This window comes from Hyla sarda, chromosome 7 (genome assembly GCF_029499605.1).
Source record: "Hyla sarda isolate aHylSar1 chromosome 7, aHylSar1.hap1, whole genome shotgun sequence".
NCBI classification, from domain to species: Eukaryota; Metazoa; Chordata; class Amphibia; order Anura; family Hylidae; genus Hyla; species Hyla sarda.
In genome coordinates, this window is record NC_079195.1 from 113,231,309 (window position 1) to 113,258,046 (window position 26,738).

Below are 26,738 nucleotides of genomic sequence, written 5' to 3' on the forward strand. Positions count from 1 at the left end.
GATTGGGACCACCGCCTATAACACTGATCAATGCAAAGCTATGGATTTGCAGGGATCAGTGTAAAAGATCAGTGCGTGCAGTGCTATAGCCCCCTATGGGAGCTATAACACTGCAAAAAAAAAGTGGAAAAAAAATGAAAGTCATTTAACCCTTTCCCTAATAAAAACTGTGTAAATAAAAATAAACATATGTGGTATCGCCGCGTGCGGAAATGTCCGAATTATAAAAATATAACATTAATAAAACTGCATGGTCAATGGCGTACGCGCCAAAAAAAATTCCAAAGTCCAAAATAGCGTATTTTTGGTCACTTTTTATATCATGAAAAAATGAATCAAGAGCAATCAAAAAGTCCGATCAATACAAAAATGGAACCGATAAAATCAGTTCAGATCACGGCAAAATTCAGATCACGGCAAAAAAAATGAGCCCTCATACCGGCCCGTACACGGAAAAATTTAAAAGTTATAGGGGTCAGAAGATGAGAATTTTTAATGTATAAATTTTCCTGCATGTATTTATGATTTTTTTCAGAAGTATGACAAAATCAAACCTATGTAAGTAGGGTATCATTTTAATTGTATGGACCTACAGAATAAAGAAGAGGTGTCATTGTTACCGTAAAATGCACTGTGTAGAAATTTTGTCACACAATGTATTTTCTTTCTGTTTCGCCGTGGATTTTTTGCTAAAAGGACTAATGTCACTGCAAAGTAGAATTGGTGGCGCAAAAAATAAGCCATCATATGGAATTTTATGTGCAAAGTTGAAAGCGTTATGATTTTTAGAAGGTGATGAGGAAAAAATGAAAAACGCTTAGTCCTTAAGGGGTTAAAAACACATTAAAACTAATGCAAACAAACAAATACACTGCTAACAGTGTTAGACAGGGGTTTTGAGCTGTTAGGCAGTGTTTTAAATGTTTTAAGGGGCTTATTTCATTGCCGGTTTGACTCTAACCGACTCAGCTTAATTGATCTTTATCATTATAAGGTTTAAAGAGAATCTGACAGCTAGTTCACCCACACTAAATCCAGTATACTGGGTTATAGTGAGGGTGAAGAGCTGTAAAATGAGGTGTTACTGAAATATGTTTTAATAGGTGCTTTGTTCTCCTTGTAAATAGTTTAATTCCTAATGCGCCCCAGCACGTATTGGCGGAGGGGAGCCTGCTGGCCAAGTTCCTCTGTCTCCTACATAATTCCCTGTTGGCCACGCCCCATCATTATTATGCTAATGAAGGGTGTGGGTGAGAGCACAGATATACAAAAATACATAAATCTATTTACAAGAAACCCCTCATTTTACAGCTCGGCTGACCTTTTTATGGATATTAATTTGGACAGTCAATAAGTTAATTCTCCTCTTATGAAGCGTTGTTTCTGTACATAGTATACATTTATTTCTCCCTTATTTTGTTTTCCTTCTCCAGAATTAAACAGCCCAACCTCAAGCTTCATGGAAACAAAGATAACCTCTGCAAGCCATGCCATGTAACTCAGCCAGCATCAGTGTGTGGTTCTGATGGACACACATACAGCTCTGTGGTGAGGAGAAATTGCATTTTTAAAGCGATGAATTCTCCCAATAACTAGTAATGATTCAATGAATAAATGAAAGGCATATGGCACTTTTTTTTATATGGCAGGTAATGAAGTTTATAAACACAAAATAGGAGGCCTCAACAGAAAAATAACAAATAAGAAATCTTTATTTCATGAACTTGATTACATAAAAAAAACATGATTAAAAATGCATAAGAACAATAAGATGTACTCCATGGTACACTCATAGAAAATAAAAAGAGAGGCAATACACAGAAACAATGGCACAAAACATAATATAAAGCAGATGTACCAACAAGGTATAAGGTATCAACCGCACAACAACGTGAAGAAGGGAAATGCACTGCATATACAAAACATGGCACAGGGAGAGATAACTTAAAAAGCTAAATTCTGCATAAACAACCATAGAAAACGATATAGGGAATAATATTAACAGCCATGTATAGTGCTGAGACACACACCTCATATGCATCCCAACGTACATTTCTCTTGTTTGCTTCGTCAGGGGGCATCACAAAGCATTTCTTAAAGATGTAGTCTGCTGAAAAGTACAGTATCTTTAGTCTGTTGTGCCCAAGCTGCAAAAAAATAAGAAAACAAACCTTAACTCACCTTCCTTCGTTCCCCAGTATGGGAGAACGGAGGAAGGTGCGTTAAAGTTTGTTTCTTTTTTTTTTTGGCAGCCCAGGCACAACGGACTGAAGATACTTTACAGTTGACTACTTCTTTAAGGAATGAAGGGGGAGATTTATCAAAACTTGTGCAAAGAAAAAGTTGCCCAGTTGTCCATAGCAAACAATATGATTGCATTTTGCAGAGGTCTTGTTAAAAATGAAAGAAGCGAGCTGATTGGTTGCTATGGGCAACTGGGCAACTTTTCCTCTGGACAGGTTTTGATAAATCTCCCCCAAAGTCTCCATAATAACAAGTACTGATTCAATGACTAAAGGCAATAGCAGTTTTTACCCATAGGATATTAACTTGGAAGGTAAAGAAGTTTGTAGAAGTTTGTTGTTGAAATCAGAACAACAAAGCAAATTCTACAGTAAAATATCTAGCCACTTTTTAGTCCTAAAAGTGCCAAATACTTGTGCAAATTTTGACAACATTGAAATAGCATAATAATCAAAAGTGGCTACTATATATAACTACCTGCACCAAATGTATTCTGCCATTTCTACTATTTTGATTCATTTGAGGTAATTTGCACAACTATTGCCCATTGACCCTGGTTGCTTTAGTTCTCATAGCCAGGCACAATTTGTAGTTGGTATGACACATGACTTCATAGTAAACCGGTAACCTTTCCATATCTCCCATTCAGTATAGCAAAGAACACACATACATGTACTTACCACCATGAATGGAACCCTCAGAGATCAGGCATTCATGGTGTATCCTATTAGTTTACCTTTCCTATAAGTATAGGAAATGTTTGGCTTAAAAAGCTTATTGGAAGCCCATTTACTTGGGTGCAAATAATTCATCTTATCTTTATTTACATTCTTAAATGGTAACTCTCATTAAAACTAATTTTTTTTAAACTAAATTTCTAATATACTTTGATTAAAAAAATAAAAAATAAAAGTTTTCTATGTTTTATGTGTACTTAAAAAAGCTCAAGAGCACATTTTCCCCTATCTCATACACAGACTTAGGACCGAAGCCCAAACACAGGAAGTGCAGCCTGGAGTGCTGGGGGGGGGGGGGGGGTGTCCAGCCTCATCCAATCATAGCTCCTCTTACACTTAACTACCACATACTGTTGGTTGGACACACCCCCTCAGCACTCCAGGCTGCACTTCCTTTGTTTGGACCTTGGTCCTAAGTCTGTGTATGAGATGGGGGGAAATGTGCTCTTGAGCTTTCTTAAGCACAAATAAAACATAGAAAACTTCCTTTTTTTAATCAAAGTATATTAGAAATATTTTTTATTTACCATACGGAGTGCAATAGCAAAATTTTGTTTTAATGAGAGTGCCCATTTAAGCATTCTGATTAAATGCATTGATACAGTTTAAAATAATGATATAGCATTGTTTCAACTTATAGCATATAATTCATGTGCTGCCAAACCATGCTGAACCTTGTAGAACCTTCTCTGTTCAGTCAGTTACAGTTGTCAGCTGTGGAGTGATGATATTGTACAGCTCTGGGCCTTCTGGGGATGGTATTGAAATGTATATTTCCAATTACTAGTTCAAAAGCAAGTCAGGTTGTTTGAAATAGCTGCCGGCATGTTCACACATTTCTCTGTAGGGATTGGCTTTGCAACTCTCTGGTCATGATTCTCTCTCTTTTATTAGTGTAAACTGGAGCAGCAGACATGTCTTAGTAGCAAACAGCTTACTGTTAGATGCCAAGGCTCATGCCCGTGCCCTACAGACAACACTCCCACAACAACCACCACTACCACTGTGGATACCAACAAGCAAGGTAGAGCTTTTTCTGTTACAAATTGAATTGTATGAAACAGGTTTTGGGAAAAATAAGTATATCTAATTTATATATATATATATATATATATATATATATATATATATAAAATTATTCAAATGAAGTCCAGCACAGGTAACAGCATATTGGACAAACACATATGCTTGATGGGTGAATGGTTGAAATGCGTCAAGGTTATGTGTTGCTGTACATGTGACCAATAAAAGAAGATTTTATTTTGTACCCATGCTGGGCTTCATTTAGATATATTCTTCTGTTGTCTACAACTCACAGATGTGCTGGTGTCTACTTTTCCACAATGATGGATGACCCTGTAAGGTTATTGGTAGAGTTGCAAAGAGTTGCGTTTGTCTAGGCTAAACCATAAGGTTACAAGAATGAAGATGTGAAAGAGACAGAGGCACAAAAATATTTCTGGCAGTGGATACAGATGGATAAGAGAGACTATACCAGAGGTGGCCATACACATTGGGGCATTCACATCATAATTTGGCTGCACATTGCAGTTATATGTCAGAATATCATGTACAAGATATTTCGACAACTGCAGCATGGCCACAGGCATTAGTAGAACAAATGTGGCCTATTCTGCAAATAAAATGTATACTGGCTTAAAAAAGACTAGACTATGTTTGGTCTATTGAAGTCTATGGCCACCTTGCAGGAATGCCATGGTATATGTTGGAATATTTTAGTTATTAGGTTGGTTTTCATATTATGGCTGATCAGTGTAAAGCCGTGTATATTGAGTAGCTTAAATGTAAGGTGTCGATTTTAATGAGTATATTTTTTGTCAGGAGAAACATGCACTGGCCAGGATTTGGCGGATCTTGGTGATCGTTTACGAGATTGGTTCCAGCTCCTTCATGAAAATTCTAAGCAAAATAACACAGCAAATCCTGGAGCAAAACAAGTGACTGGTACTGTGATCATTCTAAGCCATTGTCAATGTTTGTCACTAAATTTGTATGTTATTTAGACAATCCTACGTAATGATCAGGGCTTATTTTACACTAGATATTAATGTGGAGGAGGGTTAATATGAGCACCATAAGAGGTTTAGGTTACATGGGGGGGGGGGGGGGGGGAGTTTGGTTAAAACCATTCTAGAAGATAAGAATTTCATGGAGTAAAAAGGGAATTTGGACAAGGCCAGGATCCATAGATTCTATATTAGTGTATACTTCTCAGTTCAGTGACAGAATACTGTAACTTATATTATGTTGACTAACTAATAGTGTTATAGATGTACATGGTGTTTATAATTTGGAGGAGCCAGAATGAAGAGTTCCAACAGCAATTAAGGAATATGGCAGAGACATATGTAACAATAAGTGCTGGTGTCAGAAAATTCAGATGAAGCATCTGGCTTTAGTTCTAGAAGCAGTTTGAGGGATATTCGGGCCAATAATTTATTGGAGCTCTTCACATGCCAACAGAGCTTCATCGGTTCTTCGGAGGAATGATTCACTTCTTAATTAGCACCTTGTTAGTAAAGCAAAACATTGCAGAAGATATTATCCGAAGATGCTGGCATAACACATGCACAATAGTACCACCCTGTCATGTTGGCAAACAGCTTGATTTAGGGCTGACCAGACCTTAAGCATGCATAGACTCTAACATGACATTCACAGATGTTACACAACTGAGCCTAGACCCTGGAATATTTGGTTAAACCCAAGAAATATGCTAATCTTTTGCAGATTGAGGCCATAGTCTTAATAAATTGGACAATGCATTCTCTGTCCAGTAATGCATATTCCTATGTGTTCATTCTAACCTTTAGTACAAGGTGATGCATTGTGTGGAATATAAATAACTCTGTTTAATATTAAATCTTTGTAAGTGGCTTTACCCCTGAATGGGCAATGTGGTGCCAATGTCTAAATCCTTAACCAACTGTATCAGATTATGCAGAAAACAATTTGGACTATGGAATCAAAAGGAATGTACAACAAATACCTGTGTATTATTATTCTTTATAATGACCTCATAGCTCAGGGGTGGGTGAGGAACCTTTTTTCTGCTGAGAAAGATTTGAATATATATCAGTCCATAAGAATATATGAATAAGGCTGGGTTCACATCACGTTTTCCCCATACGGGAGCGCATACGGCAGGGGGGGGAGCTAAAACCATGCGCTCCCGTATGCCTTCGTATGCGCTCCCATATGTAATTCATTTCAATGAGCTGGCCGGAGTGAAATGTTCGGTCCGGTCGGCTCATTTTTGTGCTGTATGCGCTTTTCCCCCGGACCTAAAACTGTGGTCAACCACGGTTTGAGGTCCGGTTGTAAAAGCGCATATGGCGCAAAAATGAACCGACCGAACGTTTCACTCCGGCCAGCTCATTGAAATTAATTACATATGGGAGCGCATACGAAGGCATACGGGAGCGCAAGGTTTTAGCTCCCCCCTGCCATATGCGCTCCCGTATGGGGAAAAACGTAGTGGGAACCCAGCCTTATCCAGACTATATTTGGTCTAACATTGATTTAACTCACTTCTAATGTGATGGCTGGAACTGCCTCTCTGTGGTGAGGCATGTGATGTTTGCTGATATTGATGATGTTACGACTCGCAACTGCTTTTTTAAAGTTTGCATTGGCCAGTCTGGAGTGAACTTTACCTTGTAGGTAGTTCCTTCCCCCCCCCCCCCCATGTATTTGCCCCCTGTTTGCATGATCTGCCCTTATGTAGCTTGCCTTTCACATTTAGTACCCCCTCTAGGTAGCTTGACTTCTGTATTAAGGACCCCCCTGTGCATAATTCCCCCCATGTAGGTATCTTGCCTCCTGTAGGTAGGGCCACCCTGAAAACTAAAAACAAAAAACAGATATTCACCTCAGCCCCCTTGCAGTCACTGCTGTCTTCTCGTGCTTCTAGGCCACAGGCAACTTCTTCCTGCAGCCACTGCAGCTGGGTAGCCTGCTATGAGTCTTTTATCAAGTAAATAAGTGGAGACCGAGGCAGGTAAGCTGCCATTACATTCACTCAGGGTCAAGAGACCTCTGTTCTTGTGACCAGTAGGTTTCCCAGCAGTCAGACTCACTCCGATCAGATACTTCACATTTCCTGTAGATAGGTGATAAGTTTAAAATTTTAGTATAAGCCCTTGAATTGGTAAACATTGCTAGCAATAGGTCCGGGACATGTGTTTGATATAGACCGTAGTGAGTGTATTGTATTAAATTATAAGAAATGATCTTTCCATGTATTACATTGTGAGCCGTTCATTGGAAAAGCCAATGTGTTCTACGTTTGCCTTACAGCATGCTCTAAAATACATGTGTCCAGCTGGACAAGTCTGAGTATGAGACAACATATTTAACCTCTCAAGGACCCATGACGTACCGATACGTCATGAGTCCACTCCCGTTCTATAACGTGGGGACAGGCATCATAGCGGGTCGGGCCCGGCCTCTAACAATGGCCCGTGGCTAATAGCGAGCGGCACTGATCGCGGTGCCGTGCGCTATTAACCCTTTAGATCAATTTTGAACGCCTCGTCTAAAGTGAAACTAAACTAATGCCGTTTAGCTCAGGGGGCTGTTCAGGATCGCTGCGGTGAAATCACGGCATCCCGAACAGCTGTAGGACACGAGGAGGGTCTCCTTACCTACCTCCTGGTGTCCAATCGCTGAATGACTGCTCAATGCCTGAGATCCAGGCATGAGCAGTCAAACGGCAGAATCATTGATCAATGGTTTCCTATGAGAAACCATTGATCAATGTAAAAGATCAGTGTGTGCAGTCTTATAGTCCCCTATGGGAGCTATAACATTGCAAAAAAAAGTGAAAAAAAATACTTAATCAAGATCATTTAACCCCTTCCCTAATAAAAGTTTGAATCACCCCCCTTTTCCCATAAAAAAAAAAAAACGGTGAAAATAAAAATAAAATTAAGCATATGTGGTATCGCCGCATGTGGAAATGTCCAAATTATAAAAATAAATAATTAATTTGACCGCACGGTCAATGGCATACACGCAAAAAAAATTCCAAAGTCCAAAATAGCGTATTTTTGGTCCCTTTTTTATATAATGAAAAAATGAATAATAAGTCCGATCAATACAAAAATGGTACCGCTAAAAACTTCAGATCACGGCGCAAAAAATGAGCCCTCATACCACCCCATATGTGGAAAAATAAAAAAGTTATAGGGGTCAGAAGATGACCCCTATAACTTTACAGAATAAAGATAAGGTGTCATTTTTACCAAAAAATTTACTGTGTAGAAATGGAAGCCCCCAAAAGTTACGAAATGGCGTTTTTTCTTAAATTTTGTCACACAATGATTTTTTTCCGTTTTGCCATAGATTTTTGGGTAAAATGATTGATGTCATTACATAGTAGATTTGGTGGCGCAAAAAATAAGCCATCATATGGATTTTTGTGGATTTTTAGGTGCAAAATTGAAAGAGTTATGAAAGGTAAGGAGGAAACAACGAAAGTGCAATAACGGAAAAACCACGGGTCCTTAAAACATTTATCAGTAATAATAACCAGCAATGTGTCTAGTTATGAAGATGATGTTCAGTAATCCTTTTTTATAAGTGGAGGTTTCTAAACTTTATACCGTGTCAGATTCATCCGGATGATCATTTTAGAATTTATACATTTTGTAGAAGTCATTAACTGAAGCTTTTCTTTATACAGTGCTAGACAAAACCTTGGTGGCCAGCTGCAAAGACTCAATAGGCTGGATGTTCTCTAAGCTGGACTCCAACAATGACCTCTTTCTGGACCAGGCAGAGCTGGCAGCCATCAACCTTGACAAGTATGAGATCTGCATCCGGCCTTTCTTCAACTCCTGTGATACTTACAAGGATGGGCGCGTATCCACTGCTGAGTGGTGCTTCTGTTTCTGGAGAGAGAGTAAGCAAGACACTAAAAGAGACTTTATCACATTATTGGAAATCACATTAAAATGGAACAATTACGTAATATCTCCAAGAAACAATCAACTGTGAACAAATCTGTAAATGTTTCATTTATTGGTCTCTTGTGTTTTCTCAAAGACCAAGTTGTTCATTCATTCATCTAACTATTTATATTTTAGATATACAGTTGTTCTTTTTAGTGATATTACCATACAAATGATAATGGGACAGTTTTACGGTATACCACTACACTAAAATTGTAAGCAATTATGTTGTGTATTCCACATGCAAAAAACTACTATTACACAGAACATGAGCATTACCAAACCATAGCTCTACCAGTAAAGCCTTCCCATATTTAGAGGGTTATCCCAACAATAAAATGTATTATTTACAAGTTACCAGTGTAGTGGAAAAGTATTGCAAAGTTAAGGAGAACATAAAAACTCCATGTTTGAGATCAAGATCACAGGGCTGCAAGCAAAATTGTGCTAACCCCGGAAACATTGTGCTGCCCATCAGAAGGGAGGCTATCCATCTCAGCATAATTGGAGGTCTTCCACATAACTATCATTTTTTGTCCATATTGTATACCATCATAGGAAATTATGCCATTATGCATTCCCCCACATAAATACATTACCACCTTGTATAGGATCACTATCATGTAAATTTCAAATATAGTCATGTGCATTAAACGTAAGGAAAGACAGTTTCTCAATCTAAGGTAATCCACGTCCATGCAGCATGGTTTCAAGAACATATATATATTTCTTCTACCTCTGCCACGTAAACATAGCCTTGGAGGAAATGTCATTACAAGTTTGGCCAAGGTGTAGTCATTTTCTGTACCAGATTTATAAGCCCCTGTAGGTTCATCATACTGATGTTGTGTTCTCCGTTTTTAGAGCCTCCATGTCTCGCTGAACTTGAAAAAGTACAGATCCAAGAAGCAGCAAAGAAAAAGCCTGGTAAGCTATGCATGTTATCATGGTCCACATTACAAACAATTACTCAGGGACGGACTACTGGTGGCCTGACACAAGAGGGTTGTGACTTTTTTTATGTATACTATTTTTTAACTGTATGATATACATTGGTTAAAAAAATTTGTATTTTTTGGTGAAAAAATGCTCTACCTGCAGCTATTGCCTGTGTCTCTGTGAGGAGACCAATTACAGAAAGTGAGGGCAGGACAAGCAGTGTTCTGTGCAGCCTCCTGGTTTGTGAATAAGCCTGCTGTGTGAGCCGGAGCATGTCACAGAGCCTCACTGCACAGAGCCCTGCTTGTCCTCAGTGTACAGAGCCCTGCTTGTCCTCAGTGTACAGAGCCCTGCTTGTCCTCAGTGTACAGAGCCCTTCTTGTCCTCAGTGTACTGAGCCCTGCTTGTCCTCACTGCACATAGCCCTGCTTGTCCTTATTGTACAGAGCCCTGCGTGTCCTCAGTGCTAAGAGTCCTGCTTGTCCTCAGTGTACAGAGCCCTGCTTGTCCTCAGTGTACAGAGCCCTGCTTGTCCTTAGTGCTAAGAGCCCTGCTTTTCCTCAGTGTACAGAGCCCTGCTTGTCCTCAGTATACAGAGCCTTGCTTCTCCTCAGTGTACAGAGCCCTGCTTGTTTTCAGTGCACAGAGCCCTGCTTGTCCTCAGTGTACAGAGCCCTGCTTGCCCTCAGTGTACAGAGCCCTGCTTGTCCTCAGTGTACAGAGCCCTGCTTTTCCTCAGTGTACAGAGCCCTGCTTGTCGCCCACACTTCCTGTATTTGGTCTCCTCACAGAGACACACAAACAGTAGCTGCAGAGACCAAAATATACAATTTTTTTTTAACATTGTATATTACAAATGTTATTATCTACAATACATAAAATGTTTTTGATAATGACAAGTACACTTTAAAGAGTTGCTTAGTGATCAAAATATTTCCCCACTTTTATGACAGAAAACATTTTTGGAACTAGCACCTCCCTGAAACCAAGACTGAGGACAGTTGTATTATAGTAATGTTGGATGGGAATGGAATATAAACATTTTTACACTTTTTAAACACTGTATATGTCTGTGTTATAGGAGTTTTCATTCCCAGCTGTGATGAAGATGGGTATTACAGGAAGATGCAGTGTGATCAGGCCAGTGGGGAGTGTTGGTGTGTGGATCAGCATGGCTCTGAGCTGACAGGAACCAGAATACATGGGAACCCAGACTGCGGTGAGTTTTACTTAGGTATTCTGCTAGACTTGACACATCCTGAAACCAAAATCTGAAATGTGACTGAATATAGATATTAGGTTTGTGCATTCGAGCGTACCTATCATTATTATGTATTTGTTCAGGAAATAGTGTTATATGAAGACAGGAAACTGTGGCCTAGTTTGCACTTTACGTCTCATCAATCCACAAAAAAAGTGGTGCAGTTTCACATAGCAACCATTCAAAGTGGCCCAGTACGCTTTTAAATGGTGTTTAAATGTGAACATGTACTTTAATAAATCATATCACATTCTCTCTCCCCCCCCCCCCCCCCCAGTTCAGAGTTCTTAAAGCATTACATTCAGTTTGTGGTAATGAGAAACCCATATACCTTTAATGAACCTTACATAGATCTTATTAATGGAGTTTAATACATTTTTATATAATAATTTAGTCACTCTCAAGTGACTTCATTCCTAGCTAAATATCCCTTATTGTTAACTCTTTTTTGGGGGGCTGCAATCAAGATGGTTCCCTTAAATACCTTGGGCCCCTGAACCCCTTCATATATGGTGTTGTCCAAAATTGTACTCAGTTTTACATTTGTGTTCTATTCATTTATTTAAAGGTAAACCTGTGTTCTCATCATGCGTATCTAAAGATAATTTTGTTTGCCTTTACAGGAGCTGCCTGGCACTGTTTGCTAAGGTTCATTTTGCCAGGAGTATATTAAATGTATTAATATGTTTATAATTAATGGTATTATATGTCTTGTTTCTTATAATTTAAAAAAAAACTTCTGAGTGGTAATAATTAAAGTTACCCCTGACATTGTGGTTGGGAAGACGTCTTACTAGCAGCTACCCTAATCACAGATGATGATATGACCTCAGACGACTGTGCCTCTAGATTGAAAATAGGGCAAAATGGTTGTAAAAAGCCTTCCCTCTAGACATTTCTGATGCTAACAGTAGATTTCATGATAGCCAGAGAGAGACATAGAAGAAAATAGTGACCACTTAGACTATTTACTGTCATTAGCGCTTATTATCCCTACATAGAGGAGGAAGAGTAGTCAGGGAGACCCACCACATTTATGATGTAAGCCAACTACATATGCATTTTTTGTTAAAATACCAAATTTTCTGCACTTAAAAAGAAGAAAGGTTGATCATATAGTACAGGACACCGAAGAGCCTCTTTGGATTATTACTTAATGCCTTTCCTTGCTGAGTGTTAATGTCTGTCAGTAATTTTGTCTGAGAAAGCCTATGCAGAGTCATTTTCTGCTACTCATGTACTAGCAGCAAGTAAGAAAAACCTTGGTCATGGCTATGTCTTCAAGGTGGCATTTGTCCACTTATCTAGATGCATATTTCACTTTTTACACCTTAAAACTTCATACCTAGATTTCCGGAAGAGTACATTAGGATATGTTATTGTAATGAAAGCTGGGTACCCTTGTTCTTACTTCTGGTATTAGTTAGTGTTTTAAGGGGCACAGTTGGTGTAGTTTTCTACATATTAGTTTTTTTTATTTTTATTGTTTAGCTGCACCCCTAGACATCTTATCCCCTATCCAAAGGATAGGGAATAAGATGTCTGATTGCGGGGTTCCCACCACTGGGATCCCCACGATCTCTGTGCAGCACTTGGTGTTCGTGTAGAATACTGGGAGCGGGCGGTAGGGGTGGTAACGTCACAACCGCCCGCTCCAAGCATTCAAAACAAAATGTTCTGAACCCTGGGGCAGCGGAGTACCCCTTTAACCATCCTCTCAGTGTTCAGAAGAGAGAACTATTGCTGGAGCATTCATTTAAAGCACAACTGTCACCAATAATAAGCTTATGTAGCTACACAGACAGTGCACTAGAGCTTTACAAGCATAGTCTCAGCATAACTTTATAAATAAAATTGACTGTTTTATACCTATCAAAAACAGCTTTATCAAAAAACAGCCTGGCTAACAGTCGTAGAGGTGGAGACCTAGTTCTACTCTGTTCTGGGGCTGCACTGCCTCTCTCTGCCTACACAGTGCAGTTGAATGACAGCTGGCACTCGTACAGAGATACACAGGGCTGCCACATATTTGATTTTGCCACCTGTGAAAATGTCTGTACTATTAAAATATGTTTGTAAAAACATTTTTTTTAAATTAGAAAACATGATAAAAGCTATACATGTTGGGTATCATTGTAATTGTACTAACCTGAGGAATACAGCTAACAGCTGTCAATGTTACTGCACGGAGTGTAAAAATTGCTTTTTTTTCTTCAGTTTTACCTCCCAATTGATTTTTCTGTTTTGCAGTATATTTGTAATATGGTATAATTAAGGATGCCATTACAAATTAATATAGCAATATAGATACAGAAGACAAGACAGCACTCACCATCCAACTCAGCTTTATTCAAGCGTTAAGATGACACAAGATGTGTGCTCAGGTGGAGGCGGGGAGCACAGCCGTGGTCCCCGCCTCCATCTGAGCACACATCTTGTGTCATCTTAACGCTTGAATAAAGCTGAGTTGGATGGTGAGTGCTGTCTTGTCTTCTGTATCTAAATTGCTATTTATCCTTTTAGACACTGCACCACCGTTACCATCTGTTACCTGGATTAGCCTGCTGCAGTCCTCCGTTAGCTATTCCCACTTACCCTAGTCTTGTTAGTGCTGGACCACCCTACTCTTTGTGCATTCTACAAAGTAATATAGGTCCTGAAAAATATAAGCCCTCATATGGCTCTATAGATGAAAAATAAGAGTTTGGGTTCTTAGGAGCAGAGGAGGAAAAAAATGAAAACCCTAAATTTAAAATTTTGTGTGTTAAGGGGCTAAGCCTGGCAAATAATTTCAGTCATGAGACCAAAGTGTTGTCCTCTCTTCGATTCCAGATGATATTGTTGGATTCTCGGGAGATTTCGGGAGTGGTGTCGGCTGGGAAGATGAAGAAGAGAAAGAGACAGAAGATGCTGGTGAGGAGGCAGAAGAGGAAGAGGGAGAGACAGGCGAGGCAGATGATGGAGGATACATATGGTAGACCCTAAGCAGCACAGCCCTGTATGGGCAATGCCACCAAGTTTGGAAGACTGCAGTAAATAGTAATCAGATGCCACAGTGATCAGGAAACACAGCTGAATGTACATTATATTTCAACAGAAATTGTGTGTGTGAGCATGCAGGTGTGCCTGTTGACTGACTGCTTTGAAAATTGCCGCTCATTTCCTTCCCCATAACCTATGTGAGCTGCTCTACGGCAGGCAAGAGAAATACATACATTCATTTTCCTTTAAAGACATGGCGTTGTTGGCATATAATCTAACATTGGAATATCCCATTTGTTATTTCAAGAATCAAGCACACATGTCTGGGGCACACTTTGTCATTGGGTGAGGAGTTCGTTTTCAGCCACAGGTCCTGTGTGAACAAGCATATATTAGACAATATCTATGTGTTAAAAAGAGGAGTAAAGGAAGCGCTGCTAGATAAATAGACCGTAAGAACACATATCTCAGTGTATATGTTGACGTTAAGGCTTTTCTTTTGCTTGGCGGTCCATCTTTACTGTCATTGTGAGACTTGTGCTTGGTAATGACTCTACCTGATCTCTCCCACTCCTCCTGGCAATGTCACAATGTTTGAGACTTTACAACATTCTGGCTTAGATTGGAAGGAACATGATTTTTAGACTTCCAGTCTCTTTTAGTTTCCATTCATATGTTTGCTGCCATCTACCATTAGAGCTCCTTTACCTGTACAGGCCATTCATCTTCCGCCCTTATTATGTGCAGCCTGTGGTCACAACCAATGAATAATTCAGTTAGATGTGTTTACCCTTTTTATTGTTATAAAGAAATACTAACATACATTATTAGCATATGTAGCAGCATGCATCTAAAGAAAAAGGTGGCTATGTTGGCACAGTTACAGTATTCAAATATATTATGTACCTATGCTACTTGTGTGCACCATGTAAGAGTATACATGACCTGTATCACTGCTTTACCCTTCTGCTGCACAAAGTTTTAAAATATTGTCAATATATAAAATAGAAAGGACAGCGAAGCAAACTATTGATCTGTATATATCACAGATCCATAATATAGTTATGTGCAAAGACTTTTCGTTCCATGATACTGCAATGCTGTAGAGATCATTCAGAGTATGGAAAGCGATGATTATATGCTTTAGTGATGAGGGGATTTATAGAGTCCATGTCAGTTCAAAAACCTTGTCAAAAGTTTTGATTGATTGGGGTCTGAGTGTTTTTGGACCCCTGATAATCATCAGAATGAGCCAAGTGAACCACATGGCTGTGCTCTTCTCTCCCTGGCTTGCTCCATTCTCCATCCAGTTGCACTAGACTTATACTCCATAGACTTATAATGGAGCCGTCTAGTGCAACTGGACAGTGCAGCCAGTCATTCTATTGATCGTCAGGGGTCTAAACAATCAGACCTCAACAGATCAAAACATTTGACATATGTCTCTGTGACATGCCAAAAGTTTTTGAAATGGCTGGGACAATTGAAACATCCAATCAGATTGTAGCATTTTGGTCAATGGCCCTTTTTAAATAAAAGCTGAAACCTGATTGGTTGTTGCAGGCTACTGTACCAGTTTTGATAAATCTCCCTCATTATTTTTGTTGTCATTGAATCTTATTGCTGCTTTAGCCCATGGTTTCTGTCTGATATTGTAGCTTATCGCAACAAGGCTTTCTATCAGTGCATGAGGCCAAGCTGCAATACCTGACACAACACATGAAAAAGAGGGGCGCTGCTTTGGAATAGAAAAGCAGACCCTTTTCCTAATTATGAACAAACCTTTTAGGGTTTCCCATGTGCCATGAATAATATTATATATAACATATTACAGAGCCAAACTGTGATAAGTTATAGGAGCCACATAGACCAACCCTACAAAACCCAAATTATGGTTAGGCATGCAAACATTGCATTTTTGTTCAGAGATGTTCAGTGTTCCTGAGTTTACGCCTCTTTCATGTTACAATAAAATAAAAAAGACATATGTTTCCAAGATTCACATAAGAACAAAAAGAGTTATTTATCAGGCATGAAAGTAAAACAATGCTATAGATCTATTATAAGAATATAGAAGTTAATTGATTTCAAAGGGACTTCCTTGCTTTTTAACCACCCCTGCGGCTTAGCAGCTTGTTAACAAAAGAATCCATGGTCCTGGCAGACAAGTGTATTGGGAGCCCTTTTAAGAGTTGCTTTTCAACATTCATCCTGTCTCCATTCTACCATAGGGACTGTTCACTCATCCTCATCCTATTGCTTCAAGTCATACGCCATGGTCTAAAATGTGCGAGCAAATGTGGGACTTAAAGGGGTACTCCGCTGTTCAGCGTTTGGAACAAACTGTTCCAAACGCTGGAGCCGGCCGCAGGAGCTTGTGATGTCATAACCCCGCCCCCTCATGATGTCACACCCCACCCCCTCAATGCAAGTCTATGGGAGGGGGCGTGATGGCTGTCGTGCCCCCGCCCATAGACTTGCATTGAGGGGATGGGACGTGATGTCATGAGGGGGCGGGGCTATGACATCTCAAGCTTCCAGCTCCAGCATTCGGAACAATTTGTTCCAAACGCTGAGCAGCGGAGTACCCCTTTAAAGAAATTCCGGGCACCAATTTAACACCATATTTATTAGAATATTAAAAATGTGTGTAATATTGACACATCAACGGGTTTCTCCCTGAATAAAGTTACTGGTTTCTTCCAGATATAGCACCATTCTTGTCCATAGGTTTTATCTGGTATTGCAGCTTGGCTCCATTCAATTGAATTTGGATGAGCTGCACAACCAGCTCATGGACCAAAGTGGCACTGTTTCAGCAAGAAAGTGTTTTATGCAGAATAAGACCTCATGACGTAAAGTATATGTCCAACTATATCATCATGTCAAATATAACAGCTTGAATAAATAGAGCATGACGTAAAATCCCCTGGTTAGTTGTGATTTGGGGTGCCTCACAGGGGTTAAATCCATAACGACCCCTATGGTGGGGCCATTATGCTTGTATTAGAGATTGTAAGTATAGTAATTTTGGTACTATATGTTCTATAACTGTTGTTGTTTGTGTCCAAGAAGATATTTGGCCCATTATTATAGACACCTAAATATAAGCAAAATATTTCTTTATATCCATTTTGCACAGGATGAATGTACTGTAGATGTGGGTCCCATATCTATATTGAGATCAAGACCCCCTACACCCACCTGCCAAAGGTGGTCAAGAAGCCAAAGATAGCCAAGCTGGTTGTTTTATACAATTTACATAACTCCCATTTACTCCGTTCACAGGACTATGCTGTTTATGCAACTCCCATTAAAGTCAATGGGAGATATGCATGTTATGTAAAACAGCTGGCTCAGCTTCTTTCTCCTTCCTGGTCCCCTCCAGTAGCTTCAATTATGCTGGAGGGGATGGAGTAACCTTGTTTTTTTTTAGATGGGATTACCATTAGATGGGAGAGCATAAAAGTAAAAAAAATTCTACAAATTGGGACAATGTTGAACATGAAAGCAATGGTGTACATTAGATTTTGCCCTAAGTAAAAGAGTAAAGAAGATTTACATTTAAGACAATGGGGGAGATTTATTATTACTGTCTTAAAACTAGACCAGGCAGGCCAAATTTATCATGGTGGTAGGTAGTGGAGCATCTTGCTAGACATGTTCTACACTCTTCTTTTTCCTATACTACTTATTTATTTTATACTAATATTTAGTGCCAAAATATTGTTGCATTTTAGGATTTATCTTACACTTACCTTCTGTTGTAGACACTTTTTAAAACTAAGTCACCTAAAATATCTGTAGCAAGGTGCAAAAAGAGCTAGAATACTGACACATCTCCCCGTTGGGTATTGCAGTGAGCTTCTCTACATGTATCTTAAAGCGTTTCTCCGATGATTGTCCCTATGGCATGATATTTTCCAGCAACTTAGGAGCCTGAGACTTGCCCTGAGACTATAAAGATCAGGAAGTCTATGGAACTTTCAGCACGTCTCTCTCCTGATCGCGACTGGGGAAGGTCTTGCGCTCCGAAATTTCTGCAAAATTTCTTGCCGCCAGAACCATCTTCGGAGGTATGCTTTAACTGTTTTGTTATAAAAGTCATAAGACTGTTCATAGAAATATAGTCAACATGTGGCTTTAGTGAATGTCATAAAAGATGACCTATTATATCAACGAGAAGAAACAACAAGAGGTGCGCCCCTAGTGAGGACCGTTTATATAAAATGAAAGCGATAACGCAAAAATGGGTTCTTACCCCTAGGTGTTGCGCTCAGAGCACAACACCTACAGTAGCGTCTATATACAGGAAATCAAATGGAACCGCTGCCACGAGGAACTTCCCGCTGTGACGTCAGTCAGTCTGGTAAATAGCAATGGAAAGAGATATGTGAACAAGTTCCTCTAGAGAAGGCACTGGTACCCGAAGATGAAAATAAACTTCTTTATTAGCAACGTGTTTCGATCCCCAACCGGGATCGAAACACGTTGCTAATAAAGAAGTTTACTTTAATCTTCGGGTACCAGCGCCTTCTTTAGAGGAACTTGTTCACATATCTCTTTCCATAAAAGATGACCTAGGCAATCACTGTGGGACCTGATTTGCTCGATTTGCCTAATATAGACCATCCTCAGTACACATTTTACATTCATTTAAATCACAAACAACCATTTCACATATGTTCAGCTTTATACAATACTTATACTTGTTATGGGTTTAGCCTCAATAGGGAAACATCTTGATTGATACTGAGATTTTGAAGATTAAACCAACACCTATGGCGTATACCTTGTGACCCGCAGACATATCCATACATTGGGACCACAATATCAGAGTTTAACTTTCAATAATAAGTTCCAGCATCATTTTGTGTGCAACATTATATGGCTTTTTAAGGTTTTTCATCTGTACAATCTAAATGAGCTCTTGGGATATAAAAACAGTGTCTAAAATGAATCTCATGTGTGCTTGATCCTCTTTTTTATGTGCTGACCTGTTGACATAGAAAGTATATCTATGAGGGTTGCAGAACAATTGCATGCGTGTATCCATTCAAGCCTTTAATTTACACAATTGTGTATTTTGAGGGTGTTATTCTTTTTCTTTTATTATGTGCTTAAAAACTAAAGTCCTGAAAGATTACAAAAAATACAAATACTGCTTTAGTCTAAAAACACGTCTTACCATGTGCAATACCTTTGGAAGTTAGATTAAAAACCATGTGTAGGTACTAGGACTTCAGTTTGTATATTTATAAGTGCTGACATTGTATCTCTCAGTAATTTTAGATGTAAAATAAAAACAGTGTTAGAATGTATATGTACTAATAGGGCGCCAAGTTCAAATGTTTAATGATTCTTGCTCGCCGATATAATTCATCACAGTTCAGGCGACCCTCACAGTGTCTTTAACTGCCTATTACCTATGATTCAGTGAAACTGATATACACTCGCAAAAGTTGAAACATATTTTTAAAAAATAAAAAATAATTTAAAAAAGTTTTGTGTCTTGCCTTTAAAGTTATATATTTTTTCCAGGTCCAAAAGTATGCACCAATGAAATAGGATCACTGTTTTTTTGTGTACTGATACACTTAGTGGACTAAAACATTCAGGGCCGCCATCAGGGTGCACCCCTCTGCAGCTGCCACAGCACAGAAGCAGAAGTTTACACAGCGGTCTCCTGCTCCCATGGCCGGTTCATGACGCATTAAACTATAAGCGCGTCTTTACAGATGTGCCTATAGTTCAATGCGGTGCTCGGGCTCGGATGATTGACAGAGCAAAGATCCATTAGCTCCTCACCCTGTCAATCACTCTCGTGGCCCACCCACATTATGCAGGCACCAACAAGAGGCCCAGGCTTCCGTACTCTGCGCTCCGGCACATGAATGACGTCATCATCATGCGCCGGAGCACAGACTGGAGAAGAAGACAGAAGAGAAGAGGCCATGGACCGTGCGGGATCCAGGTAAATGTTTTATTTTTTCTCTTGTTACCTAAGGGAGCTACATATTCCTACCTAAGGGGGCTGCTACATATTCCTACCTAAGGGGGGCTCCTACATATTCCTACCTATGGGGGCTGCTACATATTCCTACGTAAGTGGGGGCTGCTACATATTCCTACCTATGGGGGCTGCTACATATTCCTACCTAAGGGGGGGCTGCTACATATTCCTACCTACAGGAGCTGCTACATATTCCTACCTACAGGGGCTGCTACATATTCCTACCAAGGGGGGCTGCTACATATTACTACCTATGGGGGCTGCTACATATTACTACTGTATATGGGGGGCTGCAACTATATACAGGGGGACCTACCTACAGGGAGTAACCCCTACTTATAGGGGCCTGCTACTGCATACAGGGAGTAACTATCTACAAGGGGCAGCTATCTACACAGGGACCTACCTACAGGCGATGCCTCCCTACTCTGGGGACCTGTGTAAATAGCGAAACTGTGAAGGGATCTGTCTACTTTCTGGAGCAACCTAACTACCTAATGTGTGGACCTGTGTAAATAGCGAAACTGTGAAGGGATCTGTCTACTTTCTGGAGCAACCTAACTACCTAATGTGTGGGGGATGGACCTACCTACTCTTCCCCAACCCACTTAACTAGTCACTCTATTATTACTGTATGGAACGTTATAGGTGCAGGAAATATGCGGAGCCGGAAAAGTGTTTGTCTGGCCGGTTCTGTGGAGACAAGTTATGAAAGGAAGAAGTCGTCATGACAGTCTGGGCCGAAAGGAGAAGAAAAAGGGAAGTGAACGACTCCGATCAGAGAAGACGTCACGTGATGTAACTACGTAATTCCTTTTATGGTCTGCAGAGCCTATGTAGAGCTGATATATGTCACTATATGGTCACTGTATGGGGGGAATATTTCCTCCTTGTATACTGGGAATGTTGGTTTCAGTATACAGGAATTTGTCAGTAACTGTATGATGGTAATATGTATAGTGATAATATTCCTCCTTGTATACTGGTAGTATTGGTTTCAGTATACAGGATTTGGTTAGTAACAGTATGATGGTCATATGTATGGTGATAATATTCTTCCTTCCTTCCCCATTGAACTAAAGGGCTCTTGTTTTTTCTATTGATGATTGGGAAGAAAACGAGCAGGCCCTGGTGGCAGCCCTGAAAACATTGATGGCTTGTCTACAGTGATCAGTAAAAATAGGGCCATATCCCGATCCATGTGTAGTCAGGGTTATTAGGTCATTTGTACACATGGCTGTTCTGAAGCCCCATTTATTCAGACATTGAACAATGTTTTAGTCCAGGAAAATCCTTTAGCCACACAGTTTATGTTGTTAAAAACAGCTTCCAGCTTTACTAAATGGCTCCTTAGACTTATAATGGGGCCGTCTAGTAAAGCTACGATGCTCTTCTGCCTGCTCGCTGGGGGTCTCAGCACAGAGCTCCTGACCAGTCAAAATCTGAACATGTCTGTAACAATTTACTGGTACACTTTGAAGGGGTACTCTGGTGGAAAACGAATGTTTTCAAATCAACTGGTGGCAGAAAGTTTCTGTTACTTCTGTTTAAACATCTTAATCCTTCCAGTACTTATCAGCTACTGTATGCTACAGAGGAAATTGTATAGTTCTTTTGAGTCTGACCACCAGTCTCTGCTGCACTCTAATTTACAATTCTGTATAATTTTCTGGCACCAGTTGATTTAAAAACATTTGTATTCCACCATTCTGTGCCACCTACAGTGACCCACCTGCACGAAGACAGGGTACACTGTGGTATGGAGCTGGGAGAATAGGAAGCAGATAGCATAATTAAGAGCACAACTACAGTATAAGTATATAAAGGGGAATTCATCATTTATGGTCTACTATCCATGTAGTTTTAGAACAGAAATGTTGAGTTATGAATACATGTTTCATCAAATGCTGCACGATACAACATTTTTCACACGGTTGAATCATGCCGCCAGTTTAGAGGTTTTTGTAGTGCTGGTGGAAGTTAGTCTGAGTTAATGTGTAAAACATTATATATATATATATATATATAAAATAAAAAAAAAGAAAGTTGCATGGAACTGGGCTGACACAATTTATGTGACAAATTTAGTAAACAGTTTGATGAATTCCCCCCCTACATGTGTAAGACCATAGGCGTGCGCAGCCTATTGCATTAGGGTGTGCACCCTAAAGCACAAACTCACGCCGCACGTGTATATGTCCGCCATTACCAGCGGGTCCCTGGCTGCGATCAACAGCCGGGACCTGCCGCACATGATCCGGGCATCGCTCCGATGCCCGTGGTTATGCTTAGGATGTAAATGTACGTCCTGGTGCGTCAAGTACCATGTCATCAGGACGTACATTTACGTCCTTCATCGTTAAGGGGTTAAATGGAACTTAATAAAAGGTATATTTTATCATATGGAAGGTCCCTATTCAAATCAGTGCCTATAAGGTATGTAGGTTGGTTTTTAGCTAGCTAGGTCAGTTGGTAGCTAGGTGGATTGGTAGTTGATAGCTAGGTAGATAGCATGTAGGCAAAGTCAGATCACAATACACAGTGTCACTTCACACTTTGTATGTTTAGTTCACAAATAGAGCAACTGATAGAGTCACTTCATACAATCATAGATGAATAGCCTCTAGTGTTATTCAAAGTGCATATATAATTAGGTGTTACTGTTTCACATTTTGTGTAAACTGCGCATTCATAAACATAAGATGCATAACTTTGCCTTGATGTCAGGACCCTTGTATAGTTGCACAAAGTCCTGTGTATTACATCGGGTCCCTAGTTTAGCACCAGGTAATGTATTCATTGCATTAGTGCCTGTCACTGGTGGCCCGGGAAGCGATATTAGAAGAATACACGCTACAACGTGATCCCTGATTAATTAAAGCATGTAGGATCACCTATGGCAATGTGAACGGAGCCCAAATACTTGAAACCAGCTACCACTACCTAGGAAACAGCGAAGTGCAATGGCAGTGTTATACAATCTGCAGCCAATGCATAACAAAGGAAGCTGTGTACATGTGTGGATTAGGAAATGGAGTGACGGGCACTAGTGCAATAGCGCATTGTTGGGACATCTGCAATAAAGTGAACAGTGAATACATTACCTGGTGCTAATATAGGGACCCAATGTAATACACAGGACTTTGTGCAATTATACAAGAAGGGTCCTGACATCAAGGCAAAGTTATGCACCTTATGTTTATGAATGCGCAGTTTACACAAAAAAAAAAACAGTAACACCTAATTATATATGCACTTTGAATAACACTAGAGCAGGGGTCTTCAACCTACGGACCTCCAGATGTTGCAAAACTACAACTCCCAGCATGCCCTGACAGCCGTTGGCTGTTCGGGCATGCTAGGAGTTGTAGTTTTGCAACATCTGGAGGTCCGCAGATTGGAGACCACTGCACTAGAGGCTCTGCATCTATGATTGTATGAAGTGCACTCCATCTTTTGCTCTATTTGTGAACTAAACATACAAAGAACATTAAATAACATATAATTGGACTGCAAAATAAAGAGCAGTAATAAAAATTCATAGAAGTAACTGCATAATAGCGTGTCTATGTGAAAAGGGTCCAGTAGAGCAGTGTTTCCCAACCAGGGTGCCTCCAGGTGTTGCAAAACTACAACTCCCAGCATGCCTGGACAGCCAAAGGCTGTCCAGGCATGCTGGGAGTTGTAGTTTTGCAACATCTGGAGGCACCCTGGTTGGGAAAAACTGCAGTAGAGTAAGTGTGAAGTAACACTGTGTATTGTGACTAAAAGCCCCCCCCACCGGGTCACCACCCCACAGGGTCACCACCCCACACGATTCCCCATCCCAAAGTACCAAAGAAAATAACCAAAAAAACTTACCTAGTCCCACGCAGCGATCTCCTGAAGAGCCGGGCCGCGTTCTCTCTTCTCCACAGTGCAGGCGCTGATGATTGACGTCATCAGCGCCTGCGTCTGGGAAGAGGTCACGGCCTTCTCTGTACTGTGTGCGCACACAGTCCAGAAGCTCCGGCCGTGAGCGACCAGCTATAAATGCCTCCCTGGGTTAAATAGACCCAGGGAGCATATAATACAGCAAAGTCTGCGGGCAGAACTAGGGAGGATTACCCCATGATCTGTCCCCCTGCATGATTTTCTGGGGGGATGTGTCCCCCCCGATTCCTACGTTCCCTGGATATCCCGAATTTGACAGGAGCCTGGGCTTGATTAGGGTGTGCCCAGGCACACCCGGCACACCCCGTGCGCACGCCTATGTGTAAGACTTCAATCTAATGATGTGTTATATTTAATTCTATGAAAAAGTTTCCATCAATGGACATATTGTTTAAAAAAGATCCCTAATAACAGATTGATAATATTTTATAAACAATGGGGGGAATTTATCAATACTTGACAGCGGAAAACTAGTGATAAAAAGTGCAGACATTTGTGCGGTGCTCTAATTTTTTTTGCACTAAACAGTGGAGAAGCCTTCAGAAATAGGGTTTGCACAAAAATGTGCACATTTTTTATGCTAGATTTCTGATTTCCAGCATTGATAAATTCCGCCAAATCAACGGTCGATTTTTCGTTTTTTATTTTCTTTATTTTACAGTTAGTGAACATACCCCATGTCAAGAAAATTAACAAAAGGAAGGATTCTAAATCTTAAAGGGGTTATCCAGGAAAAAAAACTTTTTTATATATATATATATCAACTGGCTCCAGAAAGTTAAACAGATTTGTAAATTACTTCTATTAAAAAATCTTAATCCTTTCAGTACTTATGAGCTTCTGAAGTTAAGGTTGTTCTTTTCTGTCTAAGTGCTCTCTGATGACACCTGTCTCGGGAAACACACAGTTTAGAAGCAAATCCCCATAGCAAACCTATTCTAAACTGGACGTTTCCCGAGATTTTTTTTAATAGAAGTAATTTACAAATCTGTTTAACTTTCTGGAGCCAGTTGATATATGTAAAAAAGTTTTTCCCTGGAATACCCCTTTAAGCTATAGGAAGGAGTTTATAGAACAACTGGAGAGGTCTTGATAGTGGAAGACGTGAAGAGCAAGGAGGGAAAAAAATAACAGGAGAAATGTAAAACTTGGCACAGGCTAATTCTACCTTAAACTACCCACAATTACACATTGTTGTTGTGTGCACAGAATACCAGTTTTATAATGACTCAGGGTACATTCAGATGGGTGGATCCACAGCGTATTTTATGCTGCGGATCGAATCCGCCGATGATGGACCCCTAGTTGGAACCTCAGATGTGCCTGCTCGGAGTGGCAATACACCGCTACAAGCAGACACACTGCGATGTGCGAGTCGCCGCGCTCATGTGCAGTATACTCGTATACATTGCGGCTGCTCTCAGCCTACCTCAGGGAGCAGGGAGAGTGGCCGCGATGTGTGCAAGTACACCGAGCATGTGCGGTGACTCTCACATCGCAGCAGTGTGACTGCTCCGAGTAGGCACATCTGAGGCACAAACGAGGGGTCCATCGTTGGAAGATCTGCAGCATTAAATACTTTGTGGATCCAGCTGTCTGAACGTAGCCATATAGTGATTTATTTTTTCTATTAATCGCATTGTTTTGTACAGAGATTACATACATAGTATAAAATAGTATATATTGTATAGTCTGTATATATGTATATATATATATATATATATATTCAAAAGACACATCTGTAAAAAGACACATCTCCAAGATCAAACAAGAAAAAGGTATGAATGAAGAGGAGGGGTATGGATGGGCTTTTGGATTTATATAGATCATCAACATCAGTATTTTTTTAATGTGAATTCTCAGTTTTTTTGCACAGAATGATGGCCAATTATATATTAGTTACATGTAATTTGGGCCCATGGAACAACCCACAATTTATATTAATGCAAGTACGGGAACGAAGTCCACATGAAAAAATAGACACTGCCCCGTATAGATCAAATGAAAAAATTGTAAGCTACTTTAATAAAAGCACTCAATACTTTAGGATTTTAGTATTGAGTGCTTTTAATAAAGTAACTTACAACAATTTGATCTATAACAAGAGAAGCGTCAGTGGGCCGTTTCCATTTTTTCATGTGGACTTCGATCACGTACTTGCATTGTTTTTTTACCGAGTGTGCCGTCCGGCCTTAGAAGGACACCACGGGAGCTGACCTCCATTGCACCAGCTACAGCACAAGTATACATGCAATGGGAGGCGTTGTGCCCTCAGCACATCCTGATCTGGTGAGCCTAAACGCTACCGCACATTGGGAATACCAGGGGGGAGATTTATCAAAACCTGTCCAGAGAAAAAGTTGCCCAGTTGCCCATAGCAACCAATAAGCTTGCTTCTTTCATTTTTAACAAGGCCTCTGCAAAATAAAAGGAAGCAATCTGGGAATGCTATGGGAAACTGAGCAACTTTTCCTTTGCACAGATTTTGATAAAACTCCCCCACCATCCCTAAATATACTGCACTAGGAGCACACATTTGTTTTCCCTTATTTCTCTAAACAACACAATTTAGATGAATCACACATGAGCAATTTTTCCTGTCAATTGTGTCAACTTAAAAAAACTCACAATTCGGGTCTGTGTCCAATAAGTGA

The 26,738-nt window shown here is 40.1% G+C and overlaps 1 protein-coding gene across 1 annotated transcript in view; it reads left to right on the forward strand.

The window, feature by feature from the left end:
* SPOCK2 (SPARC (osteonectin), cwcv and kazal like domains proteoglycan 2) overlaps nucleotides 1-16,552 on the forward strand; it is a 182,080-nt gene extending 165,528 nt beyond the window's left edge. Inside the window, exons 4-10 of the mRNA XM_056530476.1 lie at nucleotides 1,434-1,548; nucleotides 3,876-4,005; nucleotides 4,824-4,946; nucleotides 8,689-8,907; nucleotides 9,821-9,883; nucleotides 10,977-11,114; nucleotides 13,989-16,552. Of these exons, the coding sequence (XP_056386451.1) occupies nucleotides 1,434-1,548; nucleotides 3,876-4,005; nucleotides 4,824-4,946; nucleotides 8,689-8,907; nucleotides 9,821-9,883; nucleotides 10,977-11,114; nucleotides 13,989-14,134 (934 nt within the window). The 3' untranslated portion in view covers nucleotides 14,135-16,552. The remainder of the gene's footprint in view (nucleotides 1-1,433; nucleotides 1,549-3,875; nucleotides 4,006-4,823; nucleotides 4,947-8,688; nucleotides 8,908-9,820; nucleotides 9,884-10,976; nucleotides 11,115-13,988) is intronic.
* The last annotated feature ends 10,186 nt before the right edge of the window (nucleotides 16,553-26,738 follow it).